A 20,224-nucleotide genomic window follows, 5' to 3' on the forward strand; every position below is an offset into this window, starting at 1 on the left:
CGCTCAGTACCCTGAGCACCAAAGCGAATATATGCGCCCGCGGGGAGCGGAGCAGGCGAAGACCCTGCCGGCAGCAGACTCTGCCTAAAGTGAAAGTAAAAGCGGCCGCTACTGTCAGCCTGAGACAGTGGGCCAAAACTGAGGGTCTCCAGATGTTGCAAATTTGTACCTGAGGGAAAATACTCCTCAGTCAGTGGAACTTACCTCATGAAGTCTTAAGCCAGCTGCATCATGCCGGGCTACCATGTGCAAGCGAGGCGAGCAGGGAGGTAGGGGGACCCGGACCCATGAGGTACAACCCCAGGTGCTGACAGTTGGCAAGAGGGGGGGTTGACAGTACATGGCACGATGTCTGTGCCCCCCTCAATCGCAATGGGGAACTGAGACGCGGTTCCTTAGTCCCCACCTGAAAACTGAAAAGAAAATGGAATAAAAAAAAAAAATCTAACATCCCCATATCTAGGAAAATAATAAAACATAAGACCAAGTCTGGGGAGAACCCCCAGACCATGTCCACCTCCTTAGACACTAAGCTAAAACTGATTAGCTCAGTGACCTGGAGGCGGGTATATCCTGCTGGGAGGAGCCGACTTTTCTTTAGCCATGGTGTCAAGCCTCCTAGTGACAGCAGCATATACCCATGGTCTGTGTCCCCCAATGGAGCCGATCGAGAAACTACAATTCCCAGCATGCCTGGACAGCCAACGGCTGTCCAGGCATGCTGGGAGTTGTAGTTTTGCAACAGCTGGAGGTACCCTGGTTGGGAAACAATGCTATAATAATTTCTAAGCTAATCTCTCCAACTCCCTCTAGGCTGGTGGCAGGAGCTGCAGACTTCAGACAGGTCGTTGCAATGGGCACCAGCTATACACTTACGCAGCATCTGCTGGACACCTTTGTGACATTTACTCAGCAGGGTTGCAAGTCCAAGAAAATAGACACATTTTACTAGTAAAAAAAGTCTTTATTGAACTTTCTCCGGAGTCCACAATTCCCATCTGTGCAGAAATAAGCTCCATAGTAAAAAAAGACAGAAATGCAGCTAAAGGAGAAATAATTCTGTAACGTACAAAGCTCACTCACTCCTCCGAAAGAGGGGCTTAAAACAAGCACTCAATAATATACAAAGGCAGGGCCTGCGGTCAGTCACAGGGGTCATGTATTGGGGGTCGCAGTTTGTTATAGACAGTCTGTGGTGGATGTGGCTCACACAAAGGTGATCTTGGTGCGCGCCTGGTTGACCAGCCAGACGTTCAGCTCCTCGTACTCCTCTAGAGCCGCCTCGAACTGTGCGGGGGTGAAGCCTTTAGACACGCAGCGCTGCTCGGCCTCAGAGTACTTGACACTGCGCTGACCCTTCTCCGGAACCATCTCACGGATTGTGGCGAAGATGACGTCAGCCGGTCGCTGGGTCCTGTAGATAGAGAGGTTATTATAGGTCAACCTGATAAGAGACTTGTGTGACGTGGATGACGGAAATCACAGCCACTCACCTCGCCGTCTGCCCTTTGTCTCCCAGCAGGGAGTCTTTAGACATTTCCATTAGCCTCATTGCTTCATTGACATCTTCCTTCTCTACAACGTCTTCCAGACGTAGCCGTGCCTAGGGGGCAGTATATGAGAAAGGTCACCACCTTAACACTAGCAGATACTTCCTAAAAATAATGGTTATTCTACTCAGAACACATCCCAAAGCAGCAAGACTTGCAGCTCCCTTTGCTTCATACCTGGTGAGTACTGGCTGCTATTGGCAGCTGGGACTCACCACTAATGCCCTGACGATTTCTAGCATTTAAAAATGGGGTACTCCGGTGGGGAACACTTTTTTTAGTGAACTGGTGCCAAAAGTTAAGATTTGTAAATGACTTCTATTAAAAAAAAAAAAAAAAAAAAAAAAAAAAAAAAATCTTTATCCTTCCATTATTTATCAGCTGCTATATACTATAGAGAAAGTAAGTTTTTGGATTGTTTTTTCCTGTCCACGGTGCTCTTTGCTGACACCTCTGTCCATATCAGGAACCGTCCAGAACAGGAGCAAATGCCCACAGCAAAACTATGCTGCTCTGGACAGTTCCTGATACAGACAGGTGTCAGCAGAGAGCACTGAAAAAAAAAAAAAATTCAATAAAATAAATACTTCATTTAAAAAAAAAATTTAAATAAATATATCTCAAAATCATCTGTAGTTGCAGTATCTTGTAATACCTTTTTTTATAGGTATTACAAGATACTGCAACTAGATTATTTTGCATCACTGGACTAATATGGCTACTCCTAATAAGTACTGGAAGGATAAATATATTTTAATAGAAGTAATATAGTTTTCCACCGGAGTACCCCTTTAACCCTTCAGATGCCCTGCTCAATGCTTATTACATTTATAACCATAAAATGCAAGTTGCCAGGAGCTTGTGGCACTCAGACCCCCTTCAGCATGATAGCGGGGGTCCTAAAGGAAAGATGTTGGCTGGAGGTCTACTAGTACTCTGTGCCGCTCCCTGTACAAGTAGAGTCAATATTACCGATCAAGTCTATGCTAGTAAACAAATAACTGCTATTAGTCTAATGCGGTGGTGTCCAAACTGTTGCAAATCTACAATTCCCAGCATGCCCGGACAGCCAACGGCTGTCCGGGCATACTGGGAGTTGTAGTTTAGACCAGTGGTGTCCAAACTGTGGCCCTCTAGATGTTAAAGTATAAATTAAATATAAAAAAAATAAAATCTAGCAATTTTAGGTATATTTCATATAATCTCATTGTTCCCTGCACATGTTAACAGAACACTTTCCCGAAATGTGTACTACTCCTCTTCCTGTTGTACCAGTCTGAATACAGTAAGCTGCTTTTATGCTCCTTTACAAAGCTGGAATCTGTTCCATTGTATTGTTGGTCTTGCTGACGACCCAGAGTTGTCCAAGTAGCAGGTGGTGTCGACCACAGAGAAGGCGATTTGTTATTTGAAGCATTTGTAAAGTTACATGTAGATTTCACATATACTGTTATGTAGAAGCCGCACTCATCCGGGAGCATCAGAAAAGGTTTAGAGAGACTGAAGCCAAGCCGTGGAGTGTTTTGCCAACACTGTCAGACCGAGACAAGTGCAATGCTCTGAGGACACACCAGCAGTTGCTCCTGTCTCTGCCTGTCAACATCGGCCTGTCTGGGGGAGAATGCGGGGGGACAGAGGAAGAAGCAGCGTAGAGCCGGGTCACAGCGAGCGGCGGAAGTGCTGTCCCTACAGTAGGATCTGTACACAGCTACCTGCACGAACAGCACTTTGGAGCTCATTGGACTGAATAGGAACCTTAAAGACAAACAAAACCCCCACAAGACAAACAAAACCCCCACAAGACAAACAAAACCCCCACAAGACAAACAAAACCCCCACAAGACAAACAAAACCCCCACAAGACAAACAAAACCCCCACAAGACAAACAAAACCCCCACAAGACAAACAAAACCCCCACAAGACAAACAAAACCCCCACAAGACAAACAAAACCCCCACAAGACAAACAAAACCCCCACAAGACAAACAAAACCCCCACAAGACAAACAAAACCCCCACAAGACAAACAAAACCCCCACAAGACAAACAAAACCCCCACAAGACAAACAAAACCCCCGAAACCAGCCACCCCATGGGTCACATGACTGAAATCTTGAGATGTCTCACCAGAGCTGTGGAGAGTCGCAGGACAGAAAGGAGGGTTCGGGCCGAGGTGAATGTGGTGTCTTTGTTGGTTCTGGCCTCTTTCCTCATCTCCACATAGGCTGCAGTCAGATAGTCCGCAAGGGATTCTGGGATTGCAGGCTGCTTACGCTTGCACATGGTGATATAGCGTCTAGGGGAGTAAAGCCATAATGCATTATAAGATGTGGTTCGTGCTTTTGGGAAACAAGAACATGGCGGACATGGACTGACCTCATGAGCTTCATATCCAGAGCCTCGAATTGAGAGGGCGGCTGCTTGCTGTGCTGATGGACATAGGTGATGTGCTGAGCCAACCTGAAAGAGTAAGTCACTGGTAAAGGCTCCTCTCACTACAGGTTACTCTGTTTTAAAGACCAGTTACAAAAATCCTTAAATGGGTACTCCGCTGCTCAGCATTTGGAAGAAACAGTTCCGAATGCTGCAGCAAGTGATGTCATATCCCCGCCCCCTCAATGCAAGTCTATGGGAGGGGGCGTGACAACGTCACGCCCCCTCCCATAGACTTGCATTGAGGGGGTGGGGTGTGACATGAGGGGCGGGGCTATGACATCACATGCAACACTGTTTGGAACAGTTTCTTCCAAATGCTGAGCACCCATTTAAAAAAAACGTCCGTCACAAAATCCCATTCAAGTCTATGGGATTTTTTGATTATTCGTTATCACCGTTATGAATGACGGACGTTATTTATGACTGGTTAAAATAAAACATGTTACATGCACAAATTTTTCTCCCGTCACAAATAACGTCCTTTATTCATAACAGGTGATCTTAAAAATAAATAAACGCATAGACTTGAATGGGATTTTTTAACAGCCATTGCTTAATTGTTTTCTTATCGGGACATTGTAACAGGTCTTTAAAATGGAGCAGTGTGTAGTGTGAGAGGAGCCCAAGTACACAGCAGGCGAGATGGTAGCAGTGAGGATGTAAGTAGTGACATACCTGAGGTCATTGTCTCGGTCAGGCTTGTCCTGAATCAACCAGAGCAGATCGAATCGAGACAGCAGGGCGGCGGGCAGCTGGATGTTCTGCTCCACAGTCTTCTTGGGGTTGTACCTTCCGTAGGCCGGGTTAGCAGCGGCGAGGATAGAGCAGCGGGCGTTCAGAGTGGTCATTATTCCAGCCTGAAGACACAATGTAGTTCATATTTATGTCACTAAAACTGGTCATGGATCAGACACCTTGCAGAGACCATTATTGAACCTTAGTGCGCTGCATTAAAGGGGTACTCCAGTGAAACTATTTTTTTTTTAAATCAACTGGTCCTAGGAAAACAAACACATTTTTAGTAGAAGTAATTTACAAATCTATCTTCTGACCACAGTGCTCTCTGCTGACACCTCTGTCCATGTCAGGAATTGAGGTGTCAGCAGAGAGGACTGGTCAGAGAGAAAGGAAATTCCTGTGGAGCATATAGCAGCTGAAAAGTACTGGAAGGATTAATATTTTTTATTGTAATTAATTTACAAAATCTTTTTAAAAAGGAGTATTCCAGCGAAAAATAACTTAGCCCCTAAGAAGGGTTTGAGAGCTGGGGCCCCCGGGATCTCCTGGACAGGGCTGCGGCAGTCTGCAGGAAGTGAAGTTTCGTCCTCAGCAGAAAGCCGCGGCAGACACTCCCACTCCATATATCGCTATGGGGTACATGGAGGGAGGAGTGTCAGCCGCCATGTCATGCGGCGATGGAACGCCCCCTTTTCCAGCATACTGCTGCGGCCACGTCCAGGAGATCCCGGGGGGCCCCAGCGCTCAGACCCCCCCCTGCGATCTATAAGTCCCCTATCCGTCGGCATGTGGATAGTTATATTGCACTACAGATGTCCTTTAATGTTCTGGTACCAGTTTAAAAAAACTAAAAATAAAGTTTGACTGGAGTACCCCTTTAAATGACAATTAGCAGGAAACATTACATGGGGTAGTTTGAGTGCTTAAAGGGGAGAAGGGAACAAAGCTTAGTCAGGGTTTAGGCTGCAGCCACACATAGTAACTTCATCATCTTTACTAAAAAAAAATGGCGTCTTCTACAGTGGTCTGTAAACTGAACCTCCAGTTGTAACATGTTACGTCCAGACAACCCCATTAATACTATAGTGCAGGGGTGTAAACACTTACCTTGGCAATAGAGATGGTCTGCTGTTCCATGACCTCGTGGATGGCGGTCCGGTCAGAATCCATCATCTTATCAAACTCGTCAATACAACAGACTCCCTGATCTGCCAGCACCAAGGCTCCTCCCTCCAGCATCATCTCTCCAGTCACCGGATCCTTCATCACAGCGGCCGTGAGACCGACACCCGAGGAGCCTCTTCCGGTGGTGTACTGACCTAAGAGCGGTGAGGAGAACATTAAACCACAGGACAACCCACTGACGGAGGAAGTGATGAGACCCACACAAAACTATACTCACTGCGAGGAGCCAGGCGGTCTATATAGGACAGAAGCTGAGACTTGGCCACTCCTGGATCTCCCATCAGGCAAATGTTAATGTTCCCTGCAGGAATAGGGGGAAAAATATAAAAATTATTATATTTTTTTATATTTTCTATTTATATTTTAATATTTTATTTAGAATTATTTATATATTTTATCTCTTTTATATTTTATTTATATACATTTTTTTACAATTATATTTACAATTTTTTTTTTAAGTATTTAATATAAAATACAGTGATCCCCAACCTACGATGGCCCTGAAATATGATGAAATCGACAGACAATGCTTTTTATGTCGGGGCCATCGCATTAAGTGCTTTCCGGCAAAATGCTTAAGCTGCTGCCGAATAGCAGCTTAATGTTCCCCGTGTGGTGCGGTGAGTATCACTTACCCCTCCATGATGCTCCGGGGTGCCCTCGGGGCCCAGCGCTGGTCCTCCGGTGTCTTCTCGGCCCTCTCCGGTGACGTCAATACGCTGTTGCGCACGCCGCAGTCCCATCATCCAATAGGAACGTCGTACGCAGCAGCGTAATGATGTCGCTATGCAGGCCCAGTAAGGCCTTGAGGAAGACAGCGGAGGACCGGAGAAGATCAGGAGAGCCCAGCAGAGGCCCGGGGTCACCATCGGGAGCGGCGGGGACAGGTGAGTACAGCTTCCTATACTTTACATTGCACGAATCCCTCAACATATGATGGATTCGACAAACTGTCTCGTTTGGAATGAATTACCATCGTATGTTGAGGGACCACTGTATAAGTGTTGGTGTACATTTTTTTTATTTATATATTTTTTAATATATTTTTTATAACTATATATTTTTTTAACAATACACTGAATAAATGCAAGCACTGAAGTAGGATGAAAGACAATTTAGGTGCTGTAAATGACCAACATGTGGACTCTGCACACACTGACCTCTAATCTTCATGCCACGGGGTGAATGGTCCACACCACCCACCAGGAGAAGCAGCAGAGCCTTCTTCACATCCTCATGTCCATAGATCTCCGGTGCGATGGACGCAGCAAGCTTCTCGTAGAAGTCATCCTCTAGAAGAGAAGCAGATCGTGCTTGTGAGCAAAGCTGGAAGGTAGTATTTTCCAAATAGGGTGCCTCCAGCTGTTGCAAAGCTATAACTCCCATCATGCCCGGACAGCCGAAGGCTGTCCGGGCATGCTGGGAGTTGTAGTTTTGCAACAGCTAGAGATGTGCTTGTTGGGAACCAAGGGAATAAGTATGTTTTGCCCCGATTTAGCTTACCTGTGATCTGCCGCAACTCCTCCTCGCTCAATTCTTCCGTTCCCAACTCATCATCCTCAGTCTTGTTCATCTTCACCATCCGATGAGCATCCAGGTAGGTCTCAGACAGCAGTCCCTGCAGAGAAGAGCATTATAGCCCAAATACATAGGTGGGGGGACCCATCTGGACTCTTAAGTGCTCACAATCACTTACCTGGACTACTTGCCGGAAGCCAGTCTTGAGCATGGGCAGAAACACTCCAGTAATACCGACGTGGTCGCCAGGCTGCACCAGACGCGTGTTCTCTCCTCGGACGAAGACTGTCATACAGCGGGGAATGTTACCGACAGGTACTTGATCGCTCTAGAACAACAGAACTGGATGAGCCTGAGTAAGGCTGCATTCACACCACGTTTTTTGCAATACCAGTTCCCGTATCAGGTTTTCAATGAACAGATTCCTCAAAACCTGACTAAGGCCGGGTTCACACTACGTTTTCTCCCATTCGGGAGCGCATACGGCAGGGGAGAGCTAAAACCTCGCGCTCCCGTATGTCATTCATTTCAATGAGCCGGCCGGAGTGAAACGTTCGGTCGGCTAATTTTTTTGCGCTTTTACAACCGGACCTCAAACCGTGGTTGACCACAGTTTTAGGTCTGGGGAAAATGCGCATACAGCGGAAAAATGTGCCGACCGGACGTTTCACTCCGGCCGGCTCATTGAAACGAATGACATACGGGCGCGCGAGGTTTTAGCTCTCCCCTGCCGTATGCGCTCCCGTATGGGAGAAAACGTAGAGTGAAACCACCCCCTAAGGCTGGGTTCACATGACATTTTTGCCGTACTGTTTTCAATCCCTTTTTCTAAAGTAAACCGTATGGCAAAAAAAAAAAAAATGGATGGGACAGTATAGGAAAAATAAACCGTATGCGTTTTTAAACAGTACACAGTTTGTAAAAGTGCATACAGTTCTGTACGTTTGACTTTATTTTTTAAAGTTTTTAAACTGGAGACAAAACCGTTGTCAACTGCGGTTTTGAGTACGGGAGTAAACCGTACGCATCCGGTTTTCAATAATGAACGTATACAGGAAACTTACTTTAAAAACCATCGTGTGAACCCACCCTACGGCTGCAAAAAGTATGTCTCAAAATCGGACCGAAGCGTGTACAACCGTATATACCATTGAACGTTTTTAACCGTATACGGTTTGAAAACAGATGTCCAGTTGCATTCGGTTTAATACGTTTTTTGAAAAAATTACGGATACGGTTTTATGTTTGTCCTTAAAGTTCTTCTTGTTCTATTTCTGGGAAGCACTTTTGGCATGCACTGCGCATGTACGAACTACAAAAAGCGTATTGTGCAAACCGGATGGAACCGTACGCACATATATATATATAAAACCGTAAATTATGTAAAACACAACCGGATGCTACGTTTGGCATACGGTTTTTACACTTAAACCGGATATGGGAACCGTATTGCAAAAACGAGATGTAAATGCAGCCTAAACTGTATTAAAATGTGTGTACAAATTTTAACCTGTGTATGGTTTGAAAAAGTCATGTCCGGTTGCATGTTTTTTTAAGAAAAAAAAAAAAAACTTACGCTTTTAACTTCTCCCCATTATGAATAAAGTTTCACTCATTTGAAATTCCAAGGGATGCATCTTTTGGCAAACTGTTTTCAATGGAGAGTCAGTGTACAGTGGTCCCGGAAGTTACAATATTAATTGGTTCTGGGACGACCATTGTATGTTGAGACCAGAACTCTATGGAAACCTGATAGTTGGTTCTAAAGGCACCAAAATGTCATCCAAAAATAGGAAAAAGTTAGGATTAAAGAAAAATAAGTAGATAACTAATATAGATAAAGCAAATCCTTATATATAAAAGTAATAAAGATCTGCTGGGAGCTGTAATCACTGTCTATGTCAGCGTTTCACAAGCAGGGAGCCTCCAGCTGTTGCATAACTACAACTCACAGCATGCCCGGACAGCCAAAGGCTGTCCGGGCATGCTGGGAGTTGTAGTTTTGCAAAAGCAGGGGCCACCCTGCTTGGGAAACACTGGTCTATGTAGAGGACAGGAGCTTCTTCGGGGTCCTATACAGTACACAGTTTCCTAAAAAAGTAACATGGAGTCGCCCTCACCTGGTGTCCAGAGGAGCAGCTAACCCTGGTACAGGTAAAGTGTACAGAACATGTAATACCTCCCTGTACTGTAGGGGGCGCTACCAGACACCAGTCAGTGCATGCACTTCAGTAATACAGGTAAAGAGTACAGAACATGTAATACCTCCCTGTAGGGGGCGCTACCAGACACCAGTCAGTGCATACATATTTAGTAATACAGGTGTTTTACCAGTGAATGCCCATTTTGATTGGTCGGTTCTTCCAGCCATTGACATTTTTCACAGATCTGGACTGTAGGTAGCATTGTATATTGAGTCTGGTTTCAACTTAGGATGGTCCAGAAAAGACCATTATGTTGAAACTATTGTATGTTGAGGCCATTGTAAGTTGAGGGATCACTGTATACGGTTTTCAATACGGTTCCGTATGGTTTACACATTGAAGACTTGTACGGGAACTTTACTGAAAAAAACTTGGTGTGAACCCAGCCTAAAAAAGAAGCCATGACGAGAGATGATCAGGTGACACTCACATGCTCTTGGATTTTCAGCTCCTGGAACTTTATGAACTTTGACCCCCTGGTCTGGAGATAAAGCCTTCCGCCCGAGCGGTTGGTCTGACAATCCTTACTCGGGCACATCATTAAGGGCATGAAGGTTGGAGACTGGATCTGTAAATGTAAAGAGATGGTTATGTAGAGCAACGTTTTCCCAACCAGGGTGCCCCAAGCTGTTGCAAGACTACAACACCCAGCATGCTGGGAGTCGTAATTTTACAACAGCTGGTTGGAAAACACTGGTGTAGAGCAATGGAGACTGGATCATACAAGTTATAATCTGACTTACAGGTTGGTAGGTCTCGGCACCACATTGGTCACATGTGTACGTTGCTACCACCATCATGGGCTTCACTTCTGTGACCCTGGTGACAATTCCCCGCACGGTTACAAGTTTACCGATACAGTCTGCTTTCACGTCACGGACAACTCTGGCTTTGGAGGTGGAAGGAGCCTTGAAGTACAGCTCACTGAAAGAAAAGGGGGCAAGTGCTCAGCTAATGGTCGCTAACCTGTGGGTATTCAGCTGTTCCAACACAACTATCATGACTCAAAGGGGTACTCCACTGGAATTTTTATTTTTTTTTTGTTTTTATTTTAAATCAACTGGTGCAAAAAAAAAAAAAAAAAAAATCTTAAATCCTTCCATTACTTAGCTGCTGTATGATCCAGAGGAAGTTCTTTTCTTTTTGAATTATCTTCGTCTGACCACACTGCTCTCTGCTGACACCTCTGTCCATGTCAGGAACTGTCCAGAGAAGGAGCAAATGCCCATAGCTAACATATGCTGCTCTGGACAGTTCCTAAAATGGACAGAGGTGTCAGCAGAGAGCACTGTGGTCACACAGGAAATGCAAAAAGAAAGACTTCCTCTGTAGAATACCTCAGCTGATAAGTAGTGGAAGGATTAAGATTATTATAATTATTATTTTTTTTTAAATATAAGTAATTTACAATTCTGTCCCTTTCTGGCACCAGTTAAAAGTTGTGTTTTTCCAGAGGAGTACCCCTTTTAACAGGCTGCCAAAGGATGCTGGGAATTGCAATTTTGAATCAGCTGTAGAGCCACAGGTTAGAGCAGTGTTTCCTAGCCAGGGTGCCTCCAGCTGTTGAAAAGCTACAACTCCCAGCATGCTTGCAGGCACTCTGGGTTCGAGAATGCTGTTCCAAGTCATAGTAAGCAGACTGGAAGAGCTAGATCAGCGTTACCCAACCAGGGTGCCTCCAGCTGTTGCAAAACTACAACGCCCAGCATGCTCGGACAGCCAAAGGCTGTCCGGGCATGTTGGGAGTTGTAGTTTTATATATCAAAAAACAAAGAGACCCACAATACTAATATTATTTGAAAAAGTATAACAATCTTTATTAGACAATATAAAACAAACAATTAAAAATAATTAAACGGCAGAAGATGACCTTAGGCAGGAGACAACAAGTGCCAGTGAACCTGGTATGGGCGATGTAGGTATTCAGTCAAGAGCATACACAATGTAAGACTGGCACGGCTGCAAACTCGTAATATAGTATAATATAGATATAACATCTAACACATCAGTATAACATGGGGAGCAGCAATGCAGTATAACAGACATGAATAGGGACCCAAGATAAGTAATACCTAAAGAGACTACCTGTCATATACCCACAAGCCAGGAACACCAAGCACCAACACCCCAATGCACGTTTCGCGTATGGGCTTCGTCAGGGGGCCCCTGCCTAAGGTCATCTTCTGCCTTTTAATTATTTTTAATTGTTTTATATTGTCTAATAAAGATTGTTATACTTTTTCAAATAATATTAGTATTGTGGGTCTCGGTTTTTGGATATATATTGGTACCCCCGGGACCTACATACGGCGCTTAATGTTTGCCGTGTTTGGCTAAATTGAGTTGTAGTTTTGCAACATCTGGAGGTACCCTGGCTGGGAAACCCTGATCTTGCTGCCAATATCTTCAACAGGACATGCAGCAACTAGGACTTACAATCTGCGCATGAGCTCTGCGGGATACTGGTTGTGAATGTCCCTGATCTCCGTGGGGTCGTGGCTCCTCTGCTCCATCATTAATCGATGCTCTATGTAGACATCCAGGGAATCCTTATTCACCACCTGAGAAGATAAAACCCCAGGATGAGAGATTGTTCTGCCCCAGAGACACCCGCGGCTTCCCTAGGACCCAGTACTCACCTCCTTCTCCTTATACTGGGGCAGCAGCTCCTGCACAACATCTGCGAACAGGTTGGTGTATCTGCGGGTGTTCTCACAGATGGCATCTACCAGCTCGGGATCTTCTTCTGCCAGGTCATCAAGGTCAATGTATAAAGAGACTTGTTCTCTGTGGGCAATGTTAGTCTAGGCAAAGAAATAGGTAAAGATTGACTTGTCTTCCTCCATATGACATGTATTACTACAGACCTGCGAGGAAATCAGTGCCCTAAAGGAACACCGTACATCAGTGTTTCCCAACCAGGGTGCCTCCAGCTGCTGCAAAACTACAAGTCCCAGCATGTCTGCAGGCACTCTGGTTGGGAAACACTGGGTTAGAGAGTGCTGTTCCAAGTCATAGTAGGAAGACTGGAAGTGTTAGATCGGTGTTTCCCCCAACCAGGGTGCCTCCAGCTGTTGCAAAACTACAACTCCTAGCATGCCCGGACAGCCTTCGGCTGTCCGGGCATGCTGGGAGTTGTAGTTTTGCAACAGCTGGAGGCACCCTGGTTGGGGGAAACACTGCAGTACATAATGACCATTAGAGCAGGGTTCAACAAATCCAAGGCGCCAGGTCCCCATGACGACAATTTTGTTCTGGAACCTAAATTTTTGTTAGCCCCGTACTCATTGGCACTTGGCGAATATTTAGAATATAGTCCTATATATTCGTAATTACGAATATTCGTTTTTCTCCACATGCAAATTTTCCATGTAAATTTTCAAATGAAAAAAAAAAAGAAAAAGTGAATGAACACGTGAATTCCGCGAACACAGGATGAATATTCGCGAACTATCACTAATTTGGCTATGGCGCCTGCCGCTCATCACAAGTCAGGAGCAGGGGGCCAGTGTTATACACAGAGCAGGGATCGGCTGCTATCTGCTGTGAGGACTGAACTCCCTCTGATGTCATTTAACCGTTTAAATGCTGCGATCACAGCGCCGGCGCGCATCTCTGGTGGTCAAGTGGCTTTTCAAGACAAATTAAGGCCATATAGCCAGGCCTCAGCAGTTGATGGTTCTCACAAGTTTGGTCAGTACTAGGATCCCATTCCTGATCCTGGGGTCAATGACGCAATTGCAAAAGAAAAAAAGTAAATAAAAGCAAACTCCAAAATTTCTGATTTTTGCTAATTTTTAAATGATTAGAATGCCATATGCCATCCCTACCTTAAAGGGGTACTCTGCCCCTAGACATCTTATCCCCTATCCAAAGGATAGTGATGTCATGGCCACGCCCCCTCAATGTAAGTCTATGGGAGGGGGCGTGACATTTTCACGCCCCCTTGCATTGAGAGGCTGTGGGGGCACTAATGGGTGCGACCATGATGTCACGAGCCTCCAGTGCTGCCCCCTAAACTAACAGCAGGTGCAGCAGGCGGGACCCCCAAAATCAGACATCTTATCCCCTATCCTTTGGATAGAGGATAAGATGTCTAGGGGCAGAGTACCCCTTTAAAGGGAATGTATCAGGTCTGGGATGTTATATTGATAAGACACTTTCTAGGGGAAGCCTTAACAGACACTATATAGACTGTGCAGCAGGGTGTGTGCGCTTTATGGCAGCTGTAATGAAAGGGAAGATCAGTGACAATTTCATGGAGACTAGTGACCTGTGAGCACAACCCCTCCTCAAGGAACAAGAGACGTACACAGTATACATATACACAGCTCTTCCACATCTATCCCGCCAGCAGTATATAGGAGCTCACCAGCTGGGTGCCATATTTGAAGTTCTTCTTCCCCGACTCATCGTCCTTGTAGAATTCCTGTAGGAAGGTCTTGAATTTTTCTGAAATGAGAAATGGAGATGATGGGTAAGAGAAGTGTTTATCTTTAAGGAGAACCTGACACCACTTTCATTGCTTCCTGAACAAGGAGTTATCGGGGCGATCTCTGTCTTCTGCCAACCTTGATGAAGTGATCTCTTCTTACACCCCAAGAAAGAGGCAACTGTCAATCAAGGCTGATGAGGAGAAGTCGCTGGGGACCACAATAGTGGCGACAGGTGGGTCCCTTTAGGGCAGGTTGGTCACCACAGAATATCCTATGTGTCTTGGATTTCATTGACTCCAGACTACACACAACACAATGCATCAGGCCCCACCTGTCACATTAGTTAACCCCTTAAGGACCAAGCATTTCTGTTTTTGCCCTCATTTTTACCTTCTTACATTTTTTTTAAATCATAACCCTTTCAATTTTGTGCCACCATTTCTACTTTGTAGTGACATCAGTCATTTTAGCCCCCCCCCCCAAAAAAAAAAAAAAAAAAATCTATGTGCGACAAAATTGAAGAACAAACAACATTTTGTAAATTTTGGGGGCATCCGTTTCTACGTAGTACATTTAAAAAAAAAAAAATCATAATTATTCTGTAGGTCCATACGATTATAATGATCCCCTACTTATATAGGTTGGATTTTGTCGCACTTCTGAAAAAAAAAATCATAACTACATGCAGGAAAATTAATAAGTTTCGTAAAATTGTCATCTGACCCCTATAACTTATTTTTCCCACGAACCAGGCGGTATGAGGGCTCATATTTTTGCACTGTGAAGTTTTTATCAGTAACATTTTGTTTTGAACGCTTTTTATTAAGTCTTACGGTATAAAAAGTGACCAAAAACACGTTATTTTTGATTTTTTTGGGCACGTACGCTAGAGATGAGCGAACTTACAGTAAATTTGATTTGTCACGAACTTCTCAGCTCGGCAGTTGATGACTTTTCCTGCATAAATTAGTTCAGCTTTCCGGTGCTCCCATGGGCTGGAAAAGGTGGATACAGTCCTAGGAGATTCTTTCCTAGGACTGTATCCACCTTTTCCAGTCCACCGGAGCACCTGAAAGCTGAACTAATTTATGCAGGAAAAGTCATCAACTGCCGAGCCGAGAAGTTCGTGACTAATCGAATTTACTGTAAGTTCGCTCATCTACCAGACTACCCATAGTCCATTTTAAAATTATTACTTTGTAGTTAAAGGAGTAGTCTGGCGCACACTTCTCATTTTATCCCGTTCAGGTTGCAAAATAAAACAAACTCACCTGCCAACGAGCCCCCGGAGCTCCGGTACAGGTGTTGGGTCCCCGGGCTGTATTCTTCTTACTTCCTGTTAGCCCGACACGTCACACGGAGCCTCAGCCTATCACTGGCCGCAGCGATGTCCCGCCTCTGCTGGTGATAGGCTGAAGCTCCGTGTGACGTACCGGGCTAAAAGGAAGTAAGAAGAATACAGCCCGGGGACCGAACACCTGTACCGGAGCTCCAGGGGAGCGTAGGCAGGTAAGAGTTTTCTTTTATTTCGCAACCAAACTACTCCTTTAAGTTTTGGAAAACTTGCTTTTCTCACCTCCCAGTCAAAATGTCACATGAAAAATTGCGTAGTCGCTTAACTAAATCGCGTGATAAATGCCTGTCCAGGTGATAAAGCACTTTCTGATTTATAACTATAAGTCTAGTTTGGATCCATCACCAGGACCAGATACAAAGTTCACACCACTTGGCTGGTACAGTGAGTAATAGTCCCAGGGAGAACTGAGGAAGATATAAGAGGGTCCGAGCGTCCCTGCTGATCATCTGTATGAGGGAAATGTATTCACCAGTTATATGATCAGTGATGGTGACCGGGCTGCAGAACTAATCAAGGCTACTAATACTACAGCTATGTACACAGTGACCTCCAGCAGAATAGGGAGTGCAGCTCTGGAATATAATACAGGATATAACTCAGGATCAGTACAGGATAAGTAATGTAATGTATGTACACAGTGACCCCACCAGCAGAATAGTGAGTACAATACAGGATATAACTCAGGATCAGTACAGGATAAGTAATGTAATGTATATACACAGTGACCCCACCAGCAGAATAGTGAGTGCAGCTCTGGAGTATAATACAGGATATAACTCAGGATCAGTACAGGATAAGTAATGTATGTACACAGTGACCTCACCAGCAGAATAGTGAGTACAGCTCTGGAGTATAATACAGGATATAACTCAGGATCAGTACAGGATAAGTAATGTAATGTATGTACACAGTGACCTCACCAGCAGAATAGTGAGTACAGCTCTGGAGTATAATACAGGATATAACTCAGGATCAGTACAGGATAAGTAATGTGATGTATGTACACAGTGACCTCACCAGCAGAATAGTGAGTACAGCTCTGGAGTATAATACAGGATATAACTCAGGATATAACTCAGGATAAGTAATGTAATGTATGTACACAGTGACCCCACCAGCAGAATAGTGAGTACAGCTCTGGGGTGTAATACAGGATATAACTCAGGATCAGTACAGGATAAGTAATGTAATGTACACAGTGACCTCACCAGCAGAATAGTGAGTACAGCTCTGGAGTATAATACAGGATATAACTCAGGATCAGTACAGGATAAGTACTGTAATGTATGTACACAGTGACCCCCACCAGCAGAATAGTGAGTACAGCTCTGGGGTATAATACAGGATATAACTCAGGATCAGTACAGGATAAGTAATGTAATGTATGTACACAGTGACCTCACCAGCAGAATAGTGAGTACAGCTCTGGAGTATAATACAGGATATAACTCAGGATCAGTACAGGATAAGTAATGTAATGTATATACACAGTGACCTCACCAGCAGAATAGTGAGTACAGCTCTGGGGTGTAATACAGGATATAACTCAAGATCAGTACAGGATAAGTAATGTACACAGTGACCCCACCAGCAGAATAGTGAGTACAGCTCTGGAGTATAATACAGGATATAACTCAGGATCAGTACAGGATAAGTACTGTAATGTATGTACACAGTGACCCCCACCAGCAGAATAGTGAGTACAGCTCTGGGGTATAATACAGGATATAACTCAGGATCAGTACAGGATAAGTAATGTAATGTATGTACACAGTGACCTCACCAGCAGAATAGTGAGTACAGCTCTGGAGTATAATACAGGATATAACTCAGGATCAGTACAGGATAAGTAATGTAATGTATATACACAGTGACCTCACCAGCAGAATAGTGAGTACAGCTCTGGGGTGTAATACAGGATATAACTCAGGATCAGTACAGGATAAGTAATGTATGTACACAGTGACCCCACCAGCAGAATAGTGAGTACAGCTCTGGAGTATAATACAGGATATAACTCCTATCGATCACATCCAGATCACCCAATGAGGCTTTAGCTTTTAGGTCACGAGCCCAGGACTCAGTCTCGCGGTGATTGGCTGTCCTCTCATACATAGAGAAGCAGTGGACGCCATGAACACTCCGGGCAAATTGCCGCCATAGTCACATGACGTGTGTGAACCGGATACGGAAATACCAAGCACCGGCAGCCCTGACCATCTACCTCTTCAGCCTCCGTGAGGTGGACCGGAGACCCCGGCGGGTGAGTTGTAGCTCGGTGACCAATAGAGATCGGTGACAGTGTTGAAGGACGGGCCAGGAATCGCAGAGAAGCTAAACCATAAACATGCTAGCGCCATCTGGTGGTGGACTGCCGTAACAGGCGTAAACTGATGCCTGTGATAACCGAACCAGAACCGAGCGGCTCTCCTGACACCCGGGCCGGCGGCTTGTCTCACTGGGGGCCGAGTCTGGGGTCAGCGCTACGCCCGGCGTTACATGCGCACCCCGATACCTGATCTATCCTTCTCCCCGAACGCCCTCCACCTTCCCCGGCTCGCTAGTTACCTTTCTCGGCCTGGTAGTCTCGGGGCATGATGGCGATGTTACAGGCAGCTGCTCTCTCCACTGACTGACTCCGACTATGTCGCTCTTTTTCCCGGGCTTTCTTTTCGCGGGCTTTTCCCTTCAAGCTGCGCTCTGATTGGCTGCTAGGTCGCACCGCCCCTTAGCAACCGATAGCGTGGCACGTGACCAAGCGAATAACCTATGAACGCTTAGCTGTGGAAGCTGACCGGAGGAGCGCACCTAGTGATTGGCAGCACGCTAAGCCAATCAGGAGCGAGCAGTCTAGTTTACGCACACGCCCCTTGAGGTGGTGTAGCCAATGGGAAGCGGAGGCGAGAGAGTTTTCCCGCGGTTTTCTGTCTTTTTTTTGTCGTAAGGGAGGCTGGAGGAGGCGGAGGAGGAGATCCGGTGCAGTGTGTCACTAGATAGCGGCTGTTTACTGCTTGTTATATATTTCTATATATTATGAATACACGTGACACTATTTATTTTATATATATATATATATATATATATATATATATATATATATATATAATTTACTGCTTATTATATATTTCTATATACTATGTATACACGTGACACTGTTTATTATATATATATATATATATATATATATATATATATATATATATGATTTACTGCTTATTATATATTTCTATATACTATGTATACACGTGACACTGTTTATTATATATATATATATGATTTACTGCTTATTATATATTTCTATATACTATGAATACACGTGACACTGTTTATTATATATATATATATATATATATATATATATGATTTACTGCTTATTATATATTTCTATATATTATGAATACACGTGACACTGTTTAATATATATATATATATGATTTACTGCTTGTTATATATTTCTATATACTATGTATACACGTGACACAACACTTTATTATATGTGTATATATTATATATACTCATACAATTTACTGTATATATATATATATATATATATATATATAAAACCCCCTTTTTATGCAAAATAAATAAATACATGCAAAAATTAAATTGTCTGTGTCATTAAGGGGTTAAAATTATATAAACCCCCCCCAATAAAAAATGAAATGACCCTTATTTTCCTATTATACAAAAAATTTTACATATTTGGTATAGCCACGCGCATAAATGTCTAAAATATTATGTTTCCAATTCCACACGGTAAAAACGCTTTAATGTAAAAAATTAGACGGAAAAATAATGTTATAGGGGTCAGAAAAAGGATGATTTTATGCACAGCAATTTTATTAAATACAGTTTGCAATTTTTTAAAATAATGTACAATAATAGAAATATATATATATTGGGGATCGTTTTAATCACATTGAACAACAGAATAAAGATAATGGATTATTTTTACCTTAACCCCTTAACGACAATGGACGTAAGTGTACGTCATGGTGCAGTGGTACATTTATGCTGGGAGTTGTAGTTTTGCAACATCTGGAGGTCCGCAGGTTGGAGACCACTGCCCTAGGGTATAAGGGTCTAGGGCTGAAGATCTTCTTTAAAGGGGTACTCCGATGGAATTTTTTTTTTTTTTTTTAAATCAACTGGTGTCAGAAAGTTAAACAGATTTGTAAATCACTTCTATTAAAAAAATCTTAATCCTTCCAGTACTCATTAGCAGCTGTATACTACAGAGGAAATTCTTTTCTTTTGGGATTTCTTTTCTGTCACGACCACAGTGCTCTCTGCTGACCTCTGCTGTCCATTTTAGGAACTTTCCAGAGCTGCATATGTTTATAATGGGGATTTCTCCTGCTCTGGACAGGTCCTAAAATGGACAGAGGTGTCAGCAGAGAGCACTGTGGTCGTGACAGAAAAGAAATCCCAAAAGAAAAGAATTTCCTCTGTAGTATACAGCCGCTAATGAGTACTGGAAGGATTAAGATTTTTTTTAATAGTGGTAATTTTCAAATCTGTATATAAGGGTCCCATTCACCTCTAGACTAATACCAGAAAAACTGATACATGACGGTAATAAAATAATATAATAAAATAGAGTACTACATTTAGAATTGTTTTTATTCATAGATATCAATATAAAATACCGCTACTATAATCTCTAGATCATAACAATCATAATAAAATATGAGCAATAACTCCTTACACAGGGCCCTTGTGTGGAGAAAAACTTGCAATAATAAGGTCCACGAGGTCTGTCTTCACCATCGGAGTTTGATTATCTACCTCCGTGTCCCA

At 43.8% G+C, this 20,224-nt stretch overlaps 2 protein-coding genes across 4 annotated transcripts in view; one reads left to right on the forward strand and one right to left on the reverse strand.

Moving 5' to 3' along the window:
* Nucleotides 1-960: 960 nt before the first annotated feature.
* On the reverse strand, nucleotides 961-18,146 carry MCM7 (minichromosome maintenance complex component 7). The gene is made up of 16 exons (XM_056570143.1): nucleotides 17,993-18,146; nucleotides 14,004-14,083; nucleotides 12,271-12,435; nucleotides 12,068-12,192; nucleotides 10,375-10,555; nucleotides 10,062-10,199; nucleotides 7,606-7,755; nucleotides 7,413-7,527; nucleotides 7,070-7,201; nucleotides 6,127-6,210; nucleotides 5,832-6,043; nucleotides 4,662-4,843; nucleotides 3,927-4,010; nucleotides 3,678-3,846; nucleotides 1,494-1,603; nucleotides 961-1,414 (listed from the first exon to the last, which is right to left on the reverse strand). The coding sequence occupies exons 1-16, from the start codon at nucleotides 18,018-18,020 to the stop codon at nucleotides 1,207-1,209; spliced, it is 2,163 nt and encodes a 720-aa protein (XP_056426118.1). The 5' UTR covers nucleotides 18,021-18,146; the 3' UTR covers nucleotides 961-1,206.
* Nucleotides 17,439-20,224, forward strand: part of AP4M1 (adaptor related protein complex 4 subunit mu 1) — a 73,513-nt gene continuing 70,727 nt past the window's right edge. Inside the window, exon 1 of one of the 3 annotated variants that reach the window (XM_056570145.1) lies at nucleotides 17,439-17,687. Coding sequence is in view for 1 of the 3 variants with exons in the window: in XM_056570144.1 (XP_056426119.1) it covers nucleotides 18,458-18,459 (2 nt within the window). In the remaining 2 variants the exon portion in view is untranslated. Of the gene's footprint in view, nucleotides 17,688-18,276; nucleotides 18,300-18,379; nucleotides 18,460-20,224 lie in introns of those variants that run through there. The other 2 variants (XM_056570146.1, XM_056570144.1) reach the window with 2 other exon arrangements.

The sequence above is a fragment of the Hyla sarda genome, chromosome 4 (genome assembly GCF_029499605.1).
Source record: "Hyla sarda isolate aHylSar1 chromosome 4, aHylSar1.hap1, whole genome shotgun sequence".
Classification (NCBI taxonomy): domain Eukaryota; kingdom Metazoa; phylum Chordata; class Amphibia; order Anura; family Hylidae; genus Hyla; species Hyla sarda.

Excerpts from the sequence above, each read along its gene's own strand:
- MCM7 (XM_056570143.1), bottom strand. The coding sequence starts at position 18,020 with ATGCCCCGAGACTACCAGGCCGAGAAAG. Across the intron at positions 7,528-7,605 it reads GCTTCCGGCAAGTAGTCCAG|GGACTGCTGTCTGAGACCTA; the intron begins GTAAGTGATTGT and ends TCTTCTCTGCAG. Across the intron at positions 4,844-5,831 it reads AGACCATCTCTATTGCCAAG|GCTGGAATAATGACCACTCT; the intron begins GTAAGTGTTTAC and ends TTGTGTCTTCAG.